This window comes from Anopheles aquasalis, chromosome 2 (genome assembly GCF_943734665.1).
Source record: "Anopheles aquasalis chromosome 2, idAnoAquaMG_Q_19, whole genome shotgun sequence".
In the NCBI taxonomy this organism is placed as follows: Eukaryota; Metazoa; Arthropoda; class Insecta; order Diptera; family Culicidae; genus Anopheles; species Anopheles aquasalis.
The window spans coordinates 84,223,046-84,246,417 of record NC_064877.1 but is presented as its reverse complement, the minus strand read 5'-3'; the positions used below and the strand labels follow the sequence as shown (position 1 = coordinate 84,246,417).

Genomic DNA, 23,372 nt, shown 5'->3' with positions numbered 1-23,372 from the left:
TGCGCAATGCTGCCGCCGCCGCTAGCCGTGAGGACACTTGTTGATCCTTTGGCCGGTCGGGATTTTTCCCGGTCGGTCTAGCACGCAGGCTCCTGCCGTTCCTGCTCGGTTGGTACTATTTAACGGAAAGCTATTGACTGTTGCGGAAAATGGAGAGAAAATTGTAGCCGGAAAATGGTTTTCCGGGAAAATTCTTCACCATCACCGCCGGATGGATTATCGCATCGCATCCGCCAACGCACTGATTCAGTGGGTTCGTGGCTGACCCGGAGGGAGTATAGTACATGGGAGTTGTTGCAGCAGGTTTTCCACGGTCCCGGATTCGATCGGTGGGAAATTCGTGAGAGAGAATTTTCCGACTTTTCCGTTTAGTACGCGGCGCCCATGCAGAGTGGTAGTGTGCCAAGGCACGATAGTCACGTCCGCATCATTAACGTCAGTGCAGGGTCCTTGCACCCTTTTTTTGCTTGGTTGGGGTGGGAAAATCAATGCTCACACGGTGGCAGCAAGGAGTATCCGTTGTTATGCTGCGGAGGGAAGTATGGTGCCGATTGCAATACTTTTCTGAGGGGCGATAGCGAGCGAACGGAGGGACAGCATACGTGGATGTTGCCTTTCTTAAATCATAGCAGCCCTGGTTTGGTGTTTCATTCAAATATGCTACAATTAATGTTTCTTGCAATTTTGATTGTTAAATGTAAAAGTGTTTTTAAGTAAGTCTTCCTCATCAAAGTAATTTTAGAAGTGTTTTACAAATTGAACTAATAGAAATATTTTTGTCGGAGGATTTTTTATGAAAACCCCCATTGTCATATGAAAAATTTTAGATCATGAGATTTGAGATGAGATATCAGGACATACAACATTGAATCTGCTTCAATCTGTGCTGCACAGGTCTAGTTTCATAAATGAAAAACACTAACTGCTCAATTTTTCTATGTTAAAGCGAACGAAAATGGAGGCGCTAGGTGGATCAAGCGTTCTGTTCGAGTGCGCGCCAAGCGACCAACCGGCTGAACGAGCTGAAGCTATCTCCTTGGCGCCCTGTCACCCTATGACTCCGAAAAGCAAAGTGGGACTGCCTCAATTTTCACAAGTTGTTGTTGTTCAATGCCATCCACGCCCACATTATCGGAATGGGCGAGTCTTGTGCTTAGTAGGAGTTGCCATGCCATGCCGTGCCGTGCCGTGAGGCTTACGGCGGTTACCGAATTTCACCTACCGCCTCGCCATATCTGTGCTGTCCGAGGTTATCTGTTAATCATTGCCCTTTGGAGGGTAATTACAAGCCAATGAAAGATTAAAACCAAGGTCATATTCCGTCAATCTATGGGAGATTATTGGTGTGACGGGGAAAAAAGAGGCAACAAATTGGGTCAAACGACCGTTACAAGTGACCGGTGGCAGCTGACTGATTAATAAGTAAAAGTTTACGAAAAATTAGCATAAACAATCGTGTAATCAATAGCGAAAGAGTGAAAGTTACAAATAAAACTTTGATTCAAAAACAACAACGGGATTAGAACGCCAAAACTAATGCCACACCGGAGGCTGAGCTGTTTTCGGCGGCTTAAAGGACACTTTACAAACGAAACCTAGAGATTGTCTAGAATGATTCCAGATGCCATCAAATTCCACCGTTAATTCATAACGTAATACAATACCCTCTCAATCCTGCATAGCATGCTGCGAGCATTCGCTCCATTCACGAAACTCCATCCCATTTTACATCCTTTGCGCGGTCTTCCCTTCCCCTGCTGCTTCGGCTCGGTCTCTCGGTGTTTCGGTCTGGGAGGTGTGGTGTACAGACCGCCGGGACATCGTAATCCCACCGAACCGCGTCATCGCCGTTCTCGTTTTGCGATAACGCCCGGTGCGAGCGAGTGCGACGAGGATGAAAGAGAAGAAGCGAATCATCGTGCCGTGCCGTGCCGTGCGGAAACACGCAGCTGTACCGCCTTCTCCACGCGATTGATGAAATCTATCTCTCCCGGGCATCCAACCACTACCGCGGCTACTACCAAAGGGCTGAGTTTGATTCAAAACCGAGGGTTCGGAGGCATATTATTTTCTTTTTCGCGAACCAAACCACTAATCATTTGGATTACCATACTAGTTTCTAAAATACCTCAGGACTCTCTAGGTTCTTCAATATAATCAAGTTATGCATCAAATAGATCAAAGTATCCCAAGACTATTGAACAATAATATTTCCCCTGCTAAGGTATTTAATTATTTCATTCCATCTATTTTTAACATTTTTCAATGCTAATACTAATCCTGTCAAGAATATTGGGTTAAATATATTATCAATCGATGAAAACTGACAAAGGTATTGATTTTCAACGAAACGAAAATCAACGTTATCCTCGTAGCATAAAAAATACTGAATCGAACCATTTGAAATGTTTAACACAAAATCTGTACATTATTTTCCAGGCAACCACGTTTCGCCTGCTCAAAAAATGTTTATACTTTTTGTAATAATTATGTAAAACTTGATGTTATCAGCAAAAGCATAAGAAAAATGACCCTTTTTCGGACTCGCATTAACCTTAAGAGGGGGTTTAATACGTTTATTACCTCAAAGTAACACGTTCCCTTTCATTCCTCCGAAACGAGATACGACCCTATCCCACCACCGAAACGGCGACTCTTCGAACGGTTCAACGCGTCTACACCGAGTGCTACCGTCGCGTTGCGTCTGCGATCCTGGTGCAGGCGGCGTGGCTTGCGAAAGATAGACCAATTTTTCTTTTTTTTTTTTATTTTCTATGAAAAGTCGGCCGTCACGGACGCCGCCGGTTGGTGGTCGCCTTACCCACTCCTGACTCCGTGGCACGTTGCGATGCGTTGCGTTGTTGCTGCGTGCTGTTGACTGGGGCGTGTGTATAGGGGCCGGCCCTTGCGATTCAATGATCTGGCTGGCGGCTCGGTCCACGTGCTTTCACTGAACTGAAAAACAACCTCTCTCGGCGCACGTCTCACTCTGTCTCACTCTCTGGCGTGGAACCGAACGGAGGGAAAAGTGGTGGCCACGTAAAAAGAAGTGGCCAGCGCCAATTTGGCACATCATCACATCGCTCCCCCAACCAACGGGGGGAGGGGCAGTACCACCGTTTGTTGGTCTTCAATCTCGCCCACCCGGTCGCCCGGTCCACCCGGCCACACGCACGCTCGGGCAACCCTCCAAGGCGGGGGCTTTGACAGCATAATTTTGTGGGAGTGTGTACCGCTGCACGTCCCAGTGTGGTGTCCCTTTGCAATTATCCGGCTACGCAATGTTTTGGGCGAACGTTGAGGAGGTGTTTCTGAACTGCTTGGATGGATGCTGCAAACCCCGAAACAGGACGCACGTTCCCGTTTGGTTTGGCTTCCTGCTTTAAGAGAAAAGAGTCCGAAAAAGGACGTCAGCTGGTGGGTTTTAGGATGATATAGAAAGGGAGGGGGAGCAGCTGACATCTTATTGAAGGAATATACAATTATGCTCCGGCTACGGCGTTTATAATGGAAATCAATTTAGGCGGAGCTTAAATAGTGCTTTGCGGTTCGGTGCGTACTTCGTTCGCAACGCAGTCTTGACTCCGTCCGTCCGTCCGTTCGGTGTCAATTGGCATCGAGCGGCGGAAATAGCTCGGCCCCAGACAGGAACAGCACTCGGTGCTCGGTGCTTGGTAACGCCTACCTGTGGACAGATGCGCCGCTACCAGCACAGCATGAACATCATCCATTTAATTGAGCTGCCCATTGCGCTTCACCCTTCTCTCTTGTATGATTTAGCTTCGTTGCCGTTGCCAGCGCACGCACCAGTGTCCTTTTTCTTGTCCCCGTCGGTGGATATCGCTTGACAAGAAAGGGATTGTTGGTGGTTGTTGGGAAATTGAGCGCAACGATCTATCAAAGTAGCCTATTAAGCGTGGCAAATGAAGAACAATAAAAGAAAATTTATGAAAATAAAAACCATTAATATTGTTTGAGTAAAAGTGTATGATAAGTTTGATCCTTAACACCTGACGAACTGATGATGACCATTGTAAATAAAGTATCTAAGCAACCCATCACTGAGGTCTATTATTATACACCGTATAATAAGATTTATCATCATGGTTGCTTAGTTGGGGAATTAATTCTTCATGATGGAATTAAAAAAGGAATATGATAGGTTCATTTATGTCATTTAACCACATATTTTCGATTAGATAAATGAATTAAAAAGGGATTTGACATGGCTTTATGTTTTGTCTAAAATTAATGACTTGGTACTTAATGTTTTTCTTCGTCTGACTCGATTTGTTACAACAGGCAATTTGTCAAGCACCAAACCGAACGGAACAAGCAACCCATTTCCAGCAACCGAGACACATCCTTCTTCAGGAGTCGTTACCGTGGAGGGTGGAGGGATAAACAATCCCGCGAATCGCCGACCCTCCTCCAAAACAGTTGGCTCTCGTTGTTGTGTAGAGACCACCGCGAAAAAAGGCCGGCGGTAAGAACGAAAAGGCGACCAATCGCGACCGTTCGTACGCACTGAAGGAAGAGAGAAGATAGACAACACCATCATCATCATCCCACCGGTGGCCACCGATGGGCCACCTTCTACCGTTCTGGCGCGCTGGTAACATTTCGCCTCGATCAACCTGTTTTCGTTTTTCACGAACCGCGCGGGGACCGAACGACCGAGGCCCTCTGGGTTCTAAAGTTGCTGACGACGAAGATATGGCCAAAGAGACAAAGCCAGAAGACGGGTCGCGGTCGTTGCGTAGCGATCGTGAAGCGTATCATCGCGAACGGGAGTGCGAGCGGGAGAGTGAGTGCGCCCGATGGTTATCGGACCTCGGGTTGCCTCCACCGACGGCCTGACATCCCGTTCAATCGGGAACCCGATTTCGACACACACAAAAATTTTCACAATCACCCCACCCACCCCCGGCTTCCTCCCGGCCCAGAACACGTACAACCGATTCGTTTGCTTTGTGCGATTCCCTTTCGGTCGCTGCTTATGTCGCTGCGGCTACCTATGGAAGATGCTGCTGTCCTGGCATGGGTGGTAGAAAAACATTGAATGGGTTAAGAAAAAAAGGGCGCGTGCAGTCGACGTTCTGTGTCGCAGTGACTGTTTTCCAACCATTTTAAAGGTTTATCCTATCACCGGCTTTCGACGATGGAACAGAGGAGACGTAAAAAGGTTGTTAAGAAATCATTGGGAGTACCGATTGCACGAGGTGTTTGGTTTATACATGTCGTATAAAATTGAACGAAAACAACATCCATGTGTCGTATTCCACCGATGGCACTGCAACATGATACACTAAGTATTTTAAGCATAGAAATATAGCATAGAAATTGAAAACAATCGATTAAACGCTTTTATTAAACCAGGAAATTATTTACATTAAAATCAAAGTAATGTAGAGATTAGATAACCTTGAAACGAGATGTAAATTTTCTACAGGAGCTTTAATAGGCGATAAGATATCCAATGATGATCATATTTTAGAAATGATGCATCTTAAGTAACAGAAACTAATTTCACAACAATTATTAAAGACCTTACTATGCGCTAAACGGCCCAGCCTCTCTTGCTGTAAAAATATTCTTCAAAATTATAAATTTCCTTTTAATTATGTCACCTTTTAATGTAATTTATTTAATGTTTAACTCATATCCTAACCGGTAACAAAAAGATTTAAAGTTTGGTGAAGATTACAGTACCAAATACAACCAAATCAAACCTCCTGGGAGAGGAGGAGTACCTCAAGTCGCTTGATCCTGCCAGAAGAGTATCACATCGCACAGCACCGTAGCCTGCTGGGGTGCGTCTGTGTGGAAGCCATCGATTCCCTGATTCACCTCGCCGGCTCTACCTTTACGAAGCAATCATGTGTGGCAGCAGGCACCGATTTCTTAAGACGCAACCCTCGTTTCCTTATGCAGCGCTTTCTTCGGTTCTGCTTCTTACCATCGTATCCATCGTCCAGGCAAATTTCCCCGTTCGTTCGTTCGTTCGTTCGTTGGCGAAGTGTCTCAAAAATGGGAGCTACCCTCATTCCGTCCTTGTTTTACTGCCGGGCCCGATGCGCTGGTCCACCCACACACGTCGCCGCCACCAAAAAGGGGAGGTACTCGGTACGCGTTCTCGCCAGGAACTATAGCATTCGATGGCCAAGGGTCCCCACATAATTTCCCCACCGCCCCGAGGGGGAGCAAGCCAATAAAGCTGCCCAGGCGTGGGAACAGAGCACGCTGATTGGCTGCCGGTGGTCCAGTTTACCAAAAGGCTCAAAATTTAACCCTTTTGTTTTGGGCCAACAATTGGGCCAGGAGCGCAGCCTTCGTGGGAGCAAGTCAGCCGGTGCGCTTCGTGTGTGCTGGCCGGGGGTGCAGAGTGCGCGTGCCTGACGTGCGGGGTACGGGGTGCCGGTGAACAGCCTTGGCCGAAAGAGCCCGAAAATCGATCCCGTCGAGCGTGTTGCTACCTGCCCAAAAGCCTCACCGGAGACGATAAGTGTCTAGGTCTATAGGCGTTTGAAGCCTTCCAGATGACTGTTTTATGCTTTAACAGCAGTTGACGCTCATTTTACGCTTCTTTACATTGGTTTAATTACTTTCTTAAAAACTAGAGATACATTTGTTACAGTTTATAGCAATAGTAGATGGTTTTTAGTATAAGATTAAGAGGCTTGCCAGGAGAACAGTTTATATTACAACGAGCAGAATCAAATGCAACTCGCATACTCCACTGTCACCAGGAATCTATCAGAATCAATTAATATCATCGACAGGCTCCGACAAGGATACGAAGGAACTTGTCAAGCAAACCACAACCGACCGTGCCACGAATGAAAAGCTCCGGTAACACCCCGAGAGGTGTGACGGAATGTGAATAAAGGTGTTCGAAGAGCGCGTACGGCGTGCAGGTAAGCCGAGGCTCCACGATACGCAGCCGAAGCCGGCATTGGCTGGCTGGAGCCCACCATCATCGGGGCACAGGTACCGAGCAACCTCCTGCGTGAGCCTTCGATCCTGGCACCGTAGGCGAACGGAGTTTACCTGATTTGTCTGAGGTGCAACTCAAACAAAAACAACTCACCTGGCCAGCTGGGCTTCAACCGGTGAGCATAGAGCCTTCCGAAGCCTCCAGCTGCGGATCCTCTTACCTGTGTACAGGTGTAACAGTCCAAAAGCCTCATAAGCAACGACGTCGCCAACATTTCGCCGCATGGGCATGGAAAGGCTCAACGGGATTCGGACGGTATCGGTCGTTTGGTGGCGCGAAAGAGCGAGTGGCGTGCATGCAGGGAGCGTGCGTTTGCGCGGTCTAGCGGCAAGTGTTGTGGCGTGGTGTCCGCCACGGTCGTATGAACCCCTCGTTCAAGAGACTTTGTTACGCAGATGCATTGCGACGCGAGTGTGCGCGCGAGCAGCGCCACGACAGACCGGAACGCGCTCCGGGTGCGCCCTTACGAAACGGCGTTGCGTCTACTAGCGGCATCAGGAGAGCATCGGTTCGCACCGTATTTCCGGTGGCACGCCAAGCCTGTATCACCTACAATCTGGTCACTCATTTGTTATCACTGCATCGCCCGTAGAAGTCACTTTGCCTTTGTGTGTGTTTTTTTAGTTGTAATGTTTTTTTGACAAAATCGAACCACATCTTACTGTAGTATTGTGTAAAAAATGTTGGGTGACGTGAAAGTAGAAGCCTAAAAATATAAATAAAAGCGCAAAGCATAACTTGTATCAATATTTTCCCCCAAAGGCAAAGAAAACCTTCAAAATGCCATCTTTCGTTTCCCTTTTCATCATTTCTTTGCTGAGATATGATCTATGATGTTGACCAGATTTATGCTTTACATGCTTCACGTCGCATATACGCTACGGAGGCGCGCGAATGCCGCTGCCTACTAAGAAGATCGTCAGAACCGCCGCTACTGTCGCTGCGTTGCCATACCTTTTAGCTTTTTTTTCTCAATTATTTAAAGACCTCGGCAAGTGGAATTTAAGAGGTCTCGGTACTGAGAGCGCAGCATCGGCGGTAGGCGTCCGCAATGGTTCGCATCGTCATCGGCGGCGAACACGTTGCGTATATGGAGGTGGGTGTGAGTTGGTCATGACGCAGCGCCTGCTGACGTGCGCGGTCGGTGAGAGTGTGTATGGTTCGGACTCAAACAGTGGCTGACGATGATCAGCATCGTAGCAAGCGTAGCGTAGTAAAGCGACCGCTTGGGGTGTATGTTTAATGAAACGGATCCACAAAAGCTACAAAAAAAGGGAAATAAGTTCTAAGCATAACTATACCATTGTTATATTTAATTAAGTATGTGATATGCTTGTTGAGGAAATGTTTGCTAATAATAATAAGATATCTAACAATTTATTAGCTTTCACAGATATTTCAACACTTTAACATAAAGCAGCATACATTTAATTTTGTCAAATAATTATTTTCATACATAATTTCGCTTTCATGCTTTAAAGATTTCTGACATGCTTTGAGAATAAGCTAAAATATGTTAAATAAAGACTACTTGAATAAAAAAAACCTGAAAAAGGACATAATTATTTAAAAAGCAATATAAAATGATGTATAAAATGTAACGTGTATAGATTAATGATTCATTTCGGGATAGAAAACATCAGCACAAAAATCATGAGACGAACGGTGAGTTTCCATGTTGTGAAAAACTAAATCTCCATCCCCAAAAGGTAACTCCATTTTGTGGAAAATCGAGCACAAACTGCGCCACCAAATGTAGAGCAGATCTCGCACCCCCAAGCCAGCACACCAGCGGGTGTGCCCGGGTAGTGCGCGCGTGTTCGTGAATCACAGCGTGCATCCCCGTTTTAGAGTGGCAACCAAGGCACCAGAACCCACCGCGGACAGCTCGGTCGCGAGTAGTAAACGCTATAAGCGCCACTTGGCTGGCGAGTGAGCGAGCGAACGACCAACCTCTTGCGCGCCACCGTCTGGCATCAGAAGATGAACGAGAAAACACGGGCGTCTGCGGGTCTTGGGAAGATAAAGAGGATGATAATGATGATGATGATTGCTTGCTTGCTTGCTTGCTGGGAAAGCCAGCATGCGGATGGGGATCACGAACGACCTTTTTCGTCGATGCGACTGATGCTACCCTGGTTGCTGGTTCACCACTAGATGCTGTTTGGCTTCATCTCACGTGCTCTCCACTGAACCACTGTTGGAGCGAGTGAGTGAGTGAGCACACCGAGCGAGTCTTTTGTGGGTCGAGCGTTTGGGTTTACTGCCTCACAACATCCCAGCTGTAAAAGGGCAAAGCGAACAAGGGCAAGCGATCAAAATTGCACTTTTATCGGTGCTTCAAAAAAGAGCAGTAGAGGTCCTGGCTTGCAGTTTCGTGTGCACGACAAAGTAGTCGACCATGTAAAATGGTGGCCACCGTGGCGCTGTGTTGGTAGTAAACGCGAAGTGCGCCTACTTCGTCTTGGTTTCGTGGCGCAGCGTAGTACTGTGTCAGCTGCAGCTCACCAGGAACGCATCTTCGGGGGTGCAACTCCGATGGGTGGCGTTTCACTTCGGGCCATCCGGTGGGGGCCCGGCATGTCTCCTCCATCTCCAACACCTCCCAACCCACCGCCGGCGTAGTAACACCACGATTTGCAATTACACCTTCGAGCCCTGGCCCAGAGCAAGTGCGCGCGACTCGGTTTCTGCTGCTGCTGCTACTGCTGCTCATGACGTTCTGGTACACGATGTAAAGCCGAGGGTACAGTTACTTGAACCACCGTTGCACCTCTCGAAACGAACCTATTCCTGCCCAGGACGTGGCTGCTTTCACTCGTGCACTCTCTCTCTGTCTGTCTCGTTGGCTCGTCATTGGTTGTAATGTAGTACAGCGATGCAGTTGATGGGTTGCATCGTATTACAGCTCGCCTGGAGCTGGAGGTATCGGTGCTGGACGAGAGCGGAATGCATCTTGGAAGCTGCACCCAGCACATGATGCACATACAGAGGCGCACAACTGGTGAAGGCGTGCACCGGCGCAACACGAGATTACCCGAGTTCACTTCATCGCTCGGGCACTTGGCCGATTTGCTCAGCGATGCTGATGATGGAGACTATGGTTCGGAATACATGGATGTGGAGATGCTGTGGTTGGGATTATCAATTGGCGACGATTACAAGGATTTTGTTGACGTGATTTTCAATATTTTCTTTTGCAAAAATCAATTATAATCAATTTAAAATCGCTAGAACTAGATAAATGGAATAGAATAGCATTAAAATTAATGGAGCAAGATGATAGGAAATTATGTAACTTCCGAACTTCTACGAAGATGAAAAACTGAATAGTTAAAGCCAGATTGCACCGATAATTGTTGCGGTAGATTAGAGAGCATTTGAAGCTTTTCATGAGAATCACAATCAGTATACGAATAGAAAAGCAACCACCAAACCAGCTGCAGCTGTTGTAATCATCCTATAGTATCGATAAGGAAAAAAATCCTCATCTACCAACACATACAGACACATCCTCGGCGATGTAACTGTCAAACGGAATGGTAACGAGAGAGAGAAAAAAAAGGATCCCACCACCACCTACATCTCGCGCTGTAACGCATCCATGTACTGTGTACTGGTTGGCTGGAGAGTCCTTAAAAACCATGCGCCGTTTTCCGACATTTTTTCCAGCCTTTTTTTCCTCCTTTTCCCCTCACTCGGTTTCTGTTCGCATCCCTCGATTTTCCCCTATCCAGGATCAGCGCCCGGGGGAAAAAAAAGGTGGAAAAAAGTATGCGCATCTCCGCTCCTTCCCTTGCCCACCACCCCCTTTGTTAGGGCGCCTGGCGAGAACCGAGATAAATGCGGCGGGATGAATTCTTTTTTTTTGTCCCGGCATTTTGCTCGAACTGTTTTTTTTTTTTGGGTTTTTGCTGTTTTCTGTCAGTTCTTCTCCTGTGTCCGTGTGTCTCTCGCTCTCCGCAATTGAATCCACACCGCTGGCCGCATGCGGTCTTGGTACGACACGTGTAGCGTTCGTAAAAGAATCGAGTAAAAATGGTGGGGTGAAAAAAATGGTAAAAAGCAGCAGCAGCAGCAGAGCCACCGCCGTGCAGATACGCGCTGCGTGTGTAGTGTGAGGCCCAGCCGTTGTGGCCACCTCCGTCCCCCCCGTGGGTGAATGATTTTTATGCTGTTCTTCCTTCTATTCGCTATTCGCCACCGACAAGTTTTCCTCATCCTCCGTGTATGTGTAAAAGGGGGAATCGGATAAAGGTGGACGCGAAACACAATCGACAAAGATGGGAGGATGGTGACGACGAGGAGGGTGGGTGGGTTAGCAGCATATGGGAGGACCATGGACCGTGGACACGACGACAACAGCGCGCGTGGGGCGCGCGCCGTTTTTGGTCTTCCGTGTATGCAGGTTCGTCGCAGGAGCGCAGCATCACTGGGAGTAGGATGCTGTGGGCTCATCATCGATTGTCCCTGTTTCTCCTGTCTGCTGTCGAGGTTGCCCGGTGGTGGTTTTCCATCGACCACGGCCACGGGTGCGAATGGGACGGCATCGAAGCCTCGATGCGGGCGTATGCTTTATGCTTTACTCTGTGGCTCTTCTCGCACCATTTCTCTCTCTCACTCTCTCTCTCTCTCGCTTGCCGCTCTGCACGCTTCGTACTCTGCACATAATGCTACGCGGGCGCGGGAATTTGTAATTTATTTTGAATATTTTGAAATGTACTTTCGATGAAGAAGCCATGCCGGCGGAGAGGACATCCTGTTTCGAATCCCCGACCGGGGGGATGTTTCCACCGTGTGCCACATGGTTTTCCCCTCGTCGTTCTTTTGTCGTTCCGTTGCTGTGCCTCTCTATTTCCTCCTTTATCGTGCGAGATGCGCAAAAGCCATCGTCGCGGCCATCGTCAAGGTGTCCGCCGCGTATCAGGCGAATGGTACTCGGTGAAGGGTTCGCGCTGTACTGCGATTGGAATGTGCTGTACCCGGAACGTGCATTAGAACGGAGAGTGTATGTTTTTCGGTGGTAGAGAAATGAGAAACAGAAATCATCAATTTAAATGATGTTGAGGGGAAATTGGAAAAGGAAACCCTTTTTGTTGGACTGTCAATGCGATGCAAGGAGTACATGCAGAAGGAGGCACTTGCTCGACACGCTCGAGTAAGCAAGAGTTAACGGTTTCTTGCAGCACACAATGATGAATGAGAAAAATTAAAGGCGCAACAGACTGGGAAGTGGAAAATGCATATTATGATTTGTATATTTTGATTGAGATAGTTTTTCACAACATGAATGTAGAATTTAATAAAAATAACGACATTTATGATGCCCCTTAAAGGACATTTTGGTGTATTTAAAAATTTAGAATTTTTAAATAAAATAAGTGACACTAGATTACAATAGTTAAAATTATTGTCAACATTGATTGTATAAAATTTCTGTAATTATTACAAATGTTTTCTCTAAAAAGTAGTTGTAAAAAAATAGAAGGTTCTTGATAGCATAATTGCCGTGGTCCACGCGACCCACTGAAAGGCTAAAAGGAATGAGCAGCACCGCACGAAGAGCATCTCTTTATTGTTCCTTTTTCATTCTCTTGCATCCCAAGGACACGATAACGATCTGAAGACGATCTTCTTCACCACACCGTACCGACTCGCAGGCCCTTACCTCCATCAACCCAGTTTCCTTCCCAAGTTGATGCTCAAGGGCTTGCGCCCTTTCTTCTTGAAGTCGAGCAAAATAGGGCGTGTTTCAAAAGTGTATCATACGAACAGGAACGCAGCCATCGGAGGATGGTGCTCCCGGGGCCAAAAGGGCCGCACGGCCAGGGCCAGAAGAAACCGGATCCGGTTGCAACGGATCATTGTTTGTGTTGCTGTGCTGCAGGTCACACCCTTCGTCTCGGCAGGCGCAGCAGGATAGTAGTGGCGCGCCCGTTTCCCATTGCTTTATGAAGTCCTCCGAGCTCGGGGATGGGTCCCTGTTGCATTCCTTCTTTTATGTTGATTTTTGGTCCGCGCTTTCGCAGTGGGCGAAGGGCTCAGTCCGATGCTTCGCTCCCAGTCCAAGGACCCGAGCATCGGCAGCATAATTGCCAGGAGGCGAACCCGACGAACGGGGCCGATGCCGGCAAGCAAAACCGGGCGAGCGAACGAGTGAAAACCAGTTTTATGCTTTGCAGCGGTGGAATCCAAGAAGGCTCCCAGTCCTTAAATGAATGGGCCATGCGGTGCTGGCCTGGCCGAATGTGTTTATATTTCGCTTGTTGCATGCGCTTGCCTTGATGCGTCGTCATGGTGAGTGGCTCAATCACATGCTTTTTGCGTCAGGGAGGCGAGGTAAATTATTTTAGATGGATTTATTTGTATTAAATTCATATTATCTGGCTTGATACTACAATTTTTTGTTAATAAAGTTTAATAATTATGATTGAAAATGCTTTTTAATCAATCTAAATGGTTTAAACAAATGTAAATGCAGACTAATGTATTCGAAACAAACCAATTAGCGATGTTGTAAATCGTAAACTACCAACCATCATGCTCGCTATTTAGACGTTACGACTGTAACCACCGTTAAGCAACCGACCATAATCGATACGTTATCCTTGCCGGAGCCACGACTTCCGGGGGCTTCACCCTGGTAACAACCTCGCCAGGAAATCAACAAACACCATCCCCCGCGGAGGACTCGCGGAAGCGCATGGCATGCGACTATGACCCCCAGTGCGACCATGCTTCGTGCATAAGAAAGCCGCACACATGCACCTTTGTGAGGACAGTCGGTTCAGCAGCATTCCCACGGTGACGGTTGACGGTATCGACAGACAATCCACGGCAGTACCAAACGAACCATCGCATTCGCGTTCAGGTTCGCGGCAATTTGACAATTAGCACGACGACTGTGGACTGTCTCCGATTTGTGGACGCCAACCGGTCGCTTTAGCCGTGGCAGTTGATGTTTTGGGCTTCAACTGGACAGAGATTTGGACTCCGGTGGTGCAGTGCAGAGCAGTATTAGTAGAGAGCAGCTTTCAGTAGCCTCGCACGAGCGTCTAGTGTATGTACGGAGAACGTGCTGTGTTTAGGATTAGTCCGGTGGTGAACCATCGACAGCAGCAGGCGTGTGGATTAGCCTCAAGCGGTGCAACGGCTGGAACGTGCACTCCATGGGCCGGTAGGTCCGTCGCGGCGGTCGACGATGTCCGGCAAAGGTGACGATGAGTCGGGCAACAGTGACAAAGATTGGGAAATATTCGACATTCTTTGCGGTGGAGAGGTATGCAGCTGAAGAGGTGCTTTTTGCAGTAAAATGCGAAGAGATAAACATAATACCATCATAGAAAAATGGTTAACACATAAGAAGCTTACAAATACACTGTGCACGGTCAGGATGTAGGGCGACACAATCACGTGGATAATGAAAAACAAATGGAACATGGCGGATTAGCTTAAAGAAAACAATTTCCGTCCTTCAAAGAGTGTGCAATCCTCGACGTGGGTAACGCGAGGAACAGAAGGCGTTGGATACCAACAAACCATGGAATGAATATAAGAAGAATGGTTTAAAAAATCATCAAACGAACAAATGTTGGCAATGCGTGTCTTATTGAAACATGTTAGCAGCATACATAAATCATAATGCTCTCGGTGGTGTGATTTGCAGTACTTCTTGGAATGCATTCGATTTGTAGAGACAGTTTCATTTTTCAGATCATTTGAACTGTTTCTTTGTTTCTGTTGCGATGTTAAAGAAAGACAAGTCGCTTGTCTCACACCTTGTGACCACCTGGTCCAGGTCCTGTTCGAATGCAAATACCATCGCTATGTGCTTCGTGCTGCCAGTGCTACCTCGTGCCTTCACTAGTTCGGCTGTACTATGGAAACCGTCCGCGTTTGTTATTTTTACTTTTCTCTTCCTCTCTCTCACTGTTCTATGCACTATCTTGGTGTTTCGGTTGGAAGGAATGGAAGGTTGCAAATAAGCTATGCTCCGAAACAATGGCCGAACACCAAACAAAGCGATTCCAGACGAACCGTATCGTAATCGATCGGCAAAAGGGCGTAGGACTATTCCCATTCCGATACTCAATTAGCACATCGAGTGGAATGGCAGGCCCTTCCCACCTGCCCACCCCCGGGAGTTCGTGCTCGTTAATGCCGGAAGTCGGGAAAATCCGATATTATGAATCAAACACTCCGGTTGCGCCACATCGTGCGCCGTGGAAATTCGCTTCGTCGGGGCGATGGTTCGGTCCCCAAAGCGAACGTTCGGTCTCGCGCCCCGTTTTGGAATGCAGTTTCCGCTGTTTCAATCCCTTCCGTGACCGGTGCACACGCACGCCCGTCGGCGTCGTCGAGAAACGGGGGTCCCTGCCAGAAATCCGGGAACCGGGAAGAACTTCCAACTGCTGCACCTCGAGCTGCCTGTCATTGCGCGGTGCAATTTGCAATTGTGTCATTGTTTGCAAGAGAAGTGCCAGTTGTGGGGTCGTTGATAAGGATTTTTCGGGGAAGGGGGTAAAAAGATGTCCACCTGTCGTGGCCAACGCTGCATGGAACTGGCTCGGAAGGGGACGTGAACAGTGAGTTCTGGTGAACTTGGTTGTGGTTTCGAAAAGTGAAAGTGTACCGCCTGTGCGGTTCCTGTTCCTGCTGTTTGCTTCCGTTGTTTGATTGATCGTAAGTTTCGGGCTGGCCATTCATGGAGGATGTGAGCCCTTTTTGGTAGAATTTCATGGATAAGAAGCTTCAGTGATTAGCTGGAGATTCGACGAAAGTGTTTTGTGCAATCATAGGGGCATCAAGCAACACACTTTTGGATAACTGCACAACTAAAGTTAATTATAATCGAAGTTTCGTGGAATGATTGGTTGCTCCTAACCAACTCCTCGAACACCCAATTCCTGTAGAAGGTATTCCGGAAGTCACAGGCCAACCGTTGTCGGTTCGACGCTAGCAACGGCCTCAAACATCGAGTCTGGATGTTTGACGTCCGCCCGCGAAATGAGGCCAACCAACCATTGGAAGCATGAAGGCAACACGAATCCATAAAGGGGGCTATGTGATAACAATAAAATCGCGAAGAACCAGTTGGGTGGAAGGATGAACTTGTGCGCGAGTAAATGAGGTCGCCACCATTACTTACACGCTTGCTTTTATGCTTTTTTCCACCCTCCTTCCCCCCCTAAACCGCTAGAACATGCCAAAACACCACACACCACACTCACCGGTGCACCACCACCATCACGTAAGTGGCTTCTGCGGGGGAACGCATCGCATGGTGAGGTTCTAATCCGCCATTCCATTTTCTTTGGCCCACCATTATCAGCCACCACCGTCCTGCAATGATCATCTGGCACACTCGATCGATCTGGCGACGACGCTGCGGAGTGAGCTGGCGGCTTCGACGTACAAGCGGGATCGGTTAATGGCCGAGCTGGCCGATGTGAAGAGTTCCCTCTGTGCGAAGGAAGGCGAATGTGAGTCACTGCGGGCGCAGGGTGCCCGCCAGTCCTCTCTAATCAGCTCACTCCAACAGCGGTTGGCTGCGACCGAACAGCGGGAGAAGACACTTCACAGCCGGAGTGAAACCGTCGTCCACACACTGAACCGTGATAAGGGCCATCTGGAGGAGAAAATCAAGGAGCTCGGAGCGAAACTGCACCGTGTGCAGTGTGAGCTAACGAAGGAGGAAGGACTGCGTGATCAGGCTCGGTGTGCGCTGCAAGATCTGATCCGTCGGCTGTGTCTCGTGCTAGGAGTGGATGTGTGCGATGGCGCCCATCTTACGCCGGATTGTGTGCTGTCGAAGGCGGGCGAGATGGTATCGGAGGTGCAGCGATTGCGTGCCAAGCTGGCCGGTACTTGCGAGAACCTCACCTCAGCGGAATCGGAGCTAATCAGCACGAAGACGGCATCGTCGGCCGAGAAGGCTCGGTTGCACACCCAAATCGAGGGCTTGCAGTCGCTGTCACAAGGGCTGGAGGGTCGTTGTCGGCAGGCGGAACGTGATCTGCAGGTAACGCGTGATCGGTTGGCCGAATGTGAGGTGACAGGGGACAAGCTAAGAGGTAACTAGAAGCATAGAGCTGTACGTCTGGTACCTAATGCTTGTCGCCGTCATTTCCAGAGGAGCTTCGTGGGTTTGAGTCACGCTGCTGTCGGCTGCAGAACAGTTACGATCGATTGCAGACCGAACGGTTACAGTTTCTGCGCACGATTGCAACGATCGTTGGTGTGAGCGAACCGTGTGAGAACAACATTCGAGACAAGATCCGGGATATCACCAACCACAACCAGGCGCTGCACGATCAGGTGGCCCAGTTACGGGAGCAGCACCATCAGGAGGTGGCCAAACATCGGGATCATCAAGAGAACAGTGCGTGTCGGTTGAAGAATGAGGAACAACATCGGATGAACCTGGAGGAGCGTCTCGAGAAGGCCTGTCACGAACTGCAACACTTCCGATCAGAGCATACCACGGTAAAAGACAAGAAGTTCCTTTAGCTAATCAGTTCTTAAGTTCACTATTCTCTCTCTCTCGATCTGCAGTTGAGTGAGTATCTGGTGCGATTGGCACGCTCGCTGTGCTGGAGCGAGTGTACGGAACCACCGGCCCCGGGCAGCGATACGACGATCCTGAGTGAAACGTTACTGGAACGCGCAGAACGGTTGGCCACCCATCACGAGCACCATCTTCATGGCGGTTGTGATAAGGTAAGGTACCGGGTTGGGCACACTTTAATCAGCTTTTTCCACGCAATCATTGCTTTTCGCATCACTTGATAGAGCTGCTGGGAGGCTATCAACAATCATCATCATCATCATCATCATTCACACTCAGCATCGCACGGCCATCCACCGAAGCTGCGCCGGGAACGCTCCTGTACGGACATCCCGCTCAAGGAAGTAGGTGCCCCCGTCGAAGGTGGCCAGCATTTGTTTGCAATTTCCATCCTCCGCTCACCATCATCATCGCTTGCATTCTAGAGCTCCACACTGTACCATATGCAACGCAAGGTGCGCGTCCTCAAGGAGCAGATACAGCGGCGCGATCTGCATCTGGAGTTGCTGCGGCGCAAGATCGCGCTCCTGGAGGACAATGCCCGGGGAAGGGCAACGCTACAAGTACTCTTTTTGGGGTTCCTAAAGGATTGCTACTAATTCTGATGATCTTTTGCTCTCTCACTCTGTTTCTTCTGCTGTAGACCGAGCGGGATGAGGCGATGCATAAGGCGAGGCGGAACTCGAAACAAGCGGAACGGACGACGCAGCAGTTGGCCGAGGTGAAGGCACAGCTGGCCGAGGTGAAGCACCAGCTGAACGAGGCGTCCGAGTACAAGATTACGGCACTCGAGCGGGCCCGAAAGTGCGATGAGTTGCAGTCGCGTGTCTGCGAGCTGGAAACGGAACGCGAGCGGCTCGTTGGGCAACTGGCGGCGTACAAATCGCGGGCTAGATCGGCGGTCGAAACGTCCCATGATCGGCGGGTTCGTGACGAGCATACACTGTCGGTAAGGTTGAGCACTGGAATCCGCATTCGTTCGAAAAAGTTACTACAAAACCTTTACTCCCTTATCCGTTTTGTCTAGCATCTACGGGAGGAGTTGAACCGCGTCAAGGCGCAGCTGGCCGACACTAACCATCGGTTGTCGCAGCTGCAAGTGTTCCGCTCATCCGTGGCCAAGCTACTGCACGCATCCGATTGCAGCGATTCGGATGTGCTGCAGAAGCTGCAAACGGTATGTAGCGGTCATCATCATCTGGCACATCATCACCATCCGCATCGGCATCACTCGGCTTCGAATCTTTCGCGCCGGTATGATTCATCGTCACCGTTGCCCGGTGGTGATCTGCATGTGTCCCGGTATGATGATCTGGCAACGACGGCGGTCTCTGGTACCGGTAGTGGATCGCAGACACTCGGCTGTCGGCCACTCAGTTCCAGCCCGGTGCACGGACGGCGGTACATTGATTCGGGTTTCAACGATCACGACCATCATTATGATGATGATTTTGATTTTCACAAAAAGTACTAAAAAAAAAATGGAAACCATTTGCGTGTGTTCATTGGGAGCGATAACGGTAACGACACTGCCATTGGGAATTTTGAAAAGCCTTCAAAAACCGATTAGATAGAGCAGATTTTGTGTTGTAGAATGAATGCGATGATGCGACGATGATTGAGTAAGTGGCCTTTGCGGCAAAGAAGGCGAGCAATCTATATGATAATAAAGTTGGCGATCGTTTGGCAAAACTAAAGTCGTTGGCATTTCGATTTCTACGAGATGGAACGAAGCGGTCATCATCAATAAATCAGAAGGAATTACAGTAAATATTTTATTATTGATGGCCCTCATATTAAGAGGACCAAACATGTTATCTGAAATAACAACATAACACCCCTGTTCTGAAACAGAAAATTTAAAGTTTCTTGATGATTTCTTGTCTCTCTTTTCGTCGTGTGTTAATTAGGACGTATCATCATTCGTGTTATGAATAGACCGCGAGAATCCTCGTTGAAACCGTACCAAGCAATGTCGTTTTTTCCTGATCCCTTTGCATTTCGATACAGTCCATTCAGAAAGACATAACCACAACTATTGAACCACCAGCCTGATTTATAAGATTCTGCACAGTTACTAGTAGATTTATCATTATCCCGCTCTGGTGTGGAAAACTTCATTCCCACGTGTTTTCTTAGTGAATCTCCGGCCGTTCCCTTATAAGATCCCAGAGTTTTGAGATGGTAACCCTCTGCTTCACTACCGATGGCAAATGAGTCATACCTAGCGTATTTGTGGGTATTTGAAAAGTCTACTAACTCGATCAGCATCTCACAATCGTGCTCCTTCGTGTGCTGATGAATTCGCTCTAATCCAAGCCAGTGCTCGCGGTCGACTTCGCCAAATCCATTTCTGTAGTAATCCCAATTGCGATTGAAGTTCTGCGATCCGTCCTTGCGCCATTGAATGATCATCCAACCGCCACTACCGAGCAATTGCTCACAATATGCTTCGAATGAATTGATTTTCCCGTTCAAGCGTATTTTATACTTCCCAGACACATTCGAGGGGGCATCTCTGCATGATCGATATGAATCGTGTAGAAGATCCAGCATTGTGTTTCGTAGCTCCTTTTGATCGCGCTCTAATTGCGATATATGGTTTCCGGTTTCGTCTTGTTTGTTCTTGACTTCTAATCCTTGGGTGGATAATGTAGACTTCAATTCCTTCATTGCCTTTTGGTACTCTGTGTGCGTCTGTTGCATCTTTAATTGCATATCTTGTTGCATCTTGGTTAATAACTCAAGAGTTTGTATTAATTTCTCTTGATTTTTCACATTGGCTTTTCGTTGCTCTTGTACATCTTCTCGTAACTGATGCTCTACGGATTCATGTTTGCTCAAAATCATTTCCAAAGCGAAACCCGATACGCTATCAGCAGACGTCGGTATGTTCGTAGAATTCAACACATTTCGATCACTTTTCACTTGCACCAAAATTGTCGTTAATATCGCCAATATGAAGAAACCTCTCTGGTCCATGGCGGAGACATACTTTGCACAATGATACTGCGTCTTGTGTTGATGGCGTTAGCGAAACAAATGCCACACGAATAGCTCCTTCAAGCGCGGCGAGCTTCGATTTGAGAGATTTGTTCTTGTTCTGTTACTGATAATAAACCCTCTTCGTAAAACCCAATACGTAACCATTGAGCTCATCGGCACATTTTGTGTTTCCTGTTTGCAGTTGATATTTGAGAACACCGTCTTATCGCCGAGGGGAATCCCCGCACCGTTATCAACATACTGCTGGTACCGCAAAACGGCATCGGATTATGCTAAATTGTCTAGCAATAAATCCGAGTCAATTTACTGAGTCATTTTTTTTTGCTTGGATGCGTGTTCTTGATTATTCAGGCACCAGCAGATTGATCGTTAATGATTTGAAAGCATCTTGATTGTATGCTTGGTTGCATGCAAAATCTATGGATGGTTGAAATTGGCTTTTCACCGTTGGTTGGTGGTACTTTTCCTCAATTGCTTTCGTGTTTGGCGTAATTTATTCAATTCATATTATCACATTTGAATGATTTAGTTAGTTGAATGATTAAAAACACACAAAAGGCATACAAGCTGTAGCATAAGTTGCGTGCAACTGGAATGTTGAATGCCATCTATAATGAAAAACGGGAAAAATGAAAAATTAATGTTGTGTTCCAGGAGTCAAACGTTCGTCACGTAGTTCACAAACAAAGCTGCCTACATCATTCGCGAATCTAGTTTTTACAATTCTTCCTCTTATTCTGATTTTGGAAATCATATTTCCTGATGCACTTATTCTGCTTCCCCATGGCAGCATTACAGCCTCCAATTCATCTGCTGTCCGTTCGCGTTGAAATGACAAACACGAAACCCAATTTGTGGTCCCAACAACGTGGTCTTGATCAGTCTCAGTAGGGTCATTGATCGAAAAAAGAAAGAAAGGGAGCTGCAGACAAAAGTAGTTGTTGTCCACAACAAGCAACTTCAAATCTTTTGCCATCCGATTGCCGCCAATCGAGATACACGCAACCACGCTGTGGTCTAGAGGACTTTGACGGCCCTTCCCGATCCGCTAAGATGCGGAGCGGAGTGCCTGTAGAGTGACGGCATCGGCAACCTGTCGATGATTGGGACGCAACGATATGAACTGGCTGGACGGGAAAAACAATCGACGCTTGCACACCAGCATTGGCAGCTTGCGAATCGCATATGTAGCATTTTTCATAAGAAAGTTTTATCTCCCACTTCGCCTCACGGGAGCGGGTGTCAGATGACCACCAACACCTCCAACCCTCGTACAGTGCGTTACCAGCATTCCCGGCAGCATCCACGAACCCCTGACGGTTGGTGGTTGGGTTCGATCGCTGTGGACTGCACTGTAGCTTTGATTCGCGTTTGGGTGCGTTGTCGTTGTCCATTGTTGATGTTTCTGTTTTCTTCTCGCTATCGCTTCTCGTTTCTCGTTTGATCGCTTCATCGTGACCGTTAACCGGTTTTTAGCCTTGCATTGCGCTCGTCGGGGTTAAGGGCCATTTATGTGGTTCCAAAGTTTCCACGGAACCTACCTCGTGAATTGGTGATATGGAAGGTGCGCGTGAAGATGAAGCATTGCAAGGAGAACATCGAGCGTTCGTAAGTCGAAGGATTGTTCTAGGAGCGTAAGTTTGTAGAATCGTGAAGTGCAATTGCATGAAATGTGTTTTTTTCATCTATTTTAAATATAAAATCCGATCAAGATAGTTTTAGGAAGGAGCTCTTTTTTTTATTTCCCAGAGCCACCGACTACTTCTGAAAGACAATACGATGTAGTGCTATCTTTCTGCTGGCGTGTGGTGAAGGAGTGGAACCTTGGAGGTGAGTGGAGGTTATCCCGCTTCCTTGTTTTAACAAGATTCCTTACTCTCACCTCATTTCTCTCTGTGTACACCTTTCGCGCGGTTCCAGCACGATAGTGAGTGACAAGACACGCTACAGCGCCTTTTACGGCACAGATATTGCTGGTTTTCGTTCCTTTTTTTTTTTGTTGTCGTATGTTTGTGGTTCCTCTATGCTTCCCGTTATGTTTCGCATGTCCGCGGTTTGCCAAAATTTTACATAATTTCGGGATGACAGGCGCGCGATGTCGAACGATGTTGAGCGTTGAGCGAACCTGCTCTTCAACCGGTTCCAGAGGGCCAACTGGGCAAACTGCTTCTCCTCCTGCAAGCGAGAGCCTGGCCGAAGGATGTGGCCACAACAAGTGGTCTCAGCGAACACTTGAAACACTTCTTTGTCGCAGATCCTATATGATTATGCTTTAAGTTTCTTATCGTTACCGCAGATAGCTGCGTTCATAATGGATGGCGATCCCTTGATTCAACAATCCGTTCATTTTTGTTGTTCCGGTACATACTTCCGGCCCCGAAAAGGAAGTCCGGACGATCCGGTAGCCGAAATACTGTTACCATTTCCACGCAATTTACCGTTTAATCGGTCGATCCGGCCAGAGGGGTTTTACTTTCATCGCGCTATCAGTGGCATACGGCGCGATGCGGTGGGTGGGTGAGTTTGTTCCATCTCGATAGACACCCACCCACCAACGCCAACGCCGCCACCACGGCCTCCTGCTAGCCATCAATTTCATGCTCAACTCCGATGGTGGCGGCATTCGATTTGATTGAAACGTGATCCGCACGCCATTTTACCGCACCCGCGAGCACGTGATGCGGCGGCCAATTTAAATTATTGTAATCAAGATCAACATTAATCCCTGTACGGTGCTTCGGTGAGGTGGTGGATGTGCATATAAAGTGAATTAATACTCAAAATACGGGAAAAATAAAAGAA

At 47.9% G+C, this 23,372-nt stretch overlaps 2 protein-coding genes across 2 annotated transcripts; one reads left to right on the top strand and one right to left on the bottom strand.

Annotated features, from left to right (window-relative positions):
• Positions 1 to 14,198: 14,198 nt before the first annotated feature.
• LOC126569481 (coiled-coil domain-containing protein 170) lies at positions 14,199 to 19,038 on the top strand. The gene is made up of 9 exons (XM_050226585.1): positions 14,199 to 14,276; positions 16,197 to 16,247; positions 16,329 to 17,070; positions 17,130 to 17,482; positions 17,552 to 17,716; positions 17,789 to 17,908; positions 17,990 to 18,127; positions 18,208 to 18,513; positions 18,592 to 19,038. Exons 1-9 carry the CDS (start codon positions 14,199 to 14,201, stop codon positions 19,036 to 19,038), a joined length of 2,400 nt encoding a protein of 799 aa, XP_050082542.1.
• Positions 19,039 to 19,408: 370 nt separating this feature from the next.
• Positions 19,409 to 20,588, bottom strand: LOC126569452 (fibrinogen-like protein 1). The gene has a single exon (XM_050226543.1). The coding sequence runs from the start codon at positions 20,544 to 20,546 to the stop codon at positions 19,467 to 19,469; it is 1,080 nt and encodes a 359-aa protein (XP_050082500.1). The 5' UTR covers positions 20,547 to 20,588; the 3' UTR covers positions 19,409 to 19,466.
• Between the last annotated feature and the right edge of the window lie 2,784 nt (positions 20,589 to 23,372).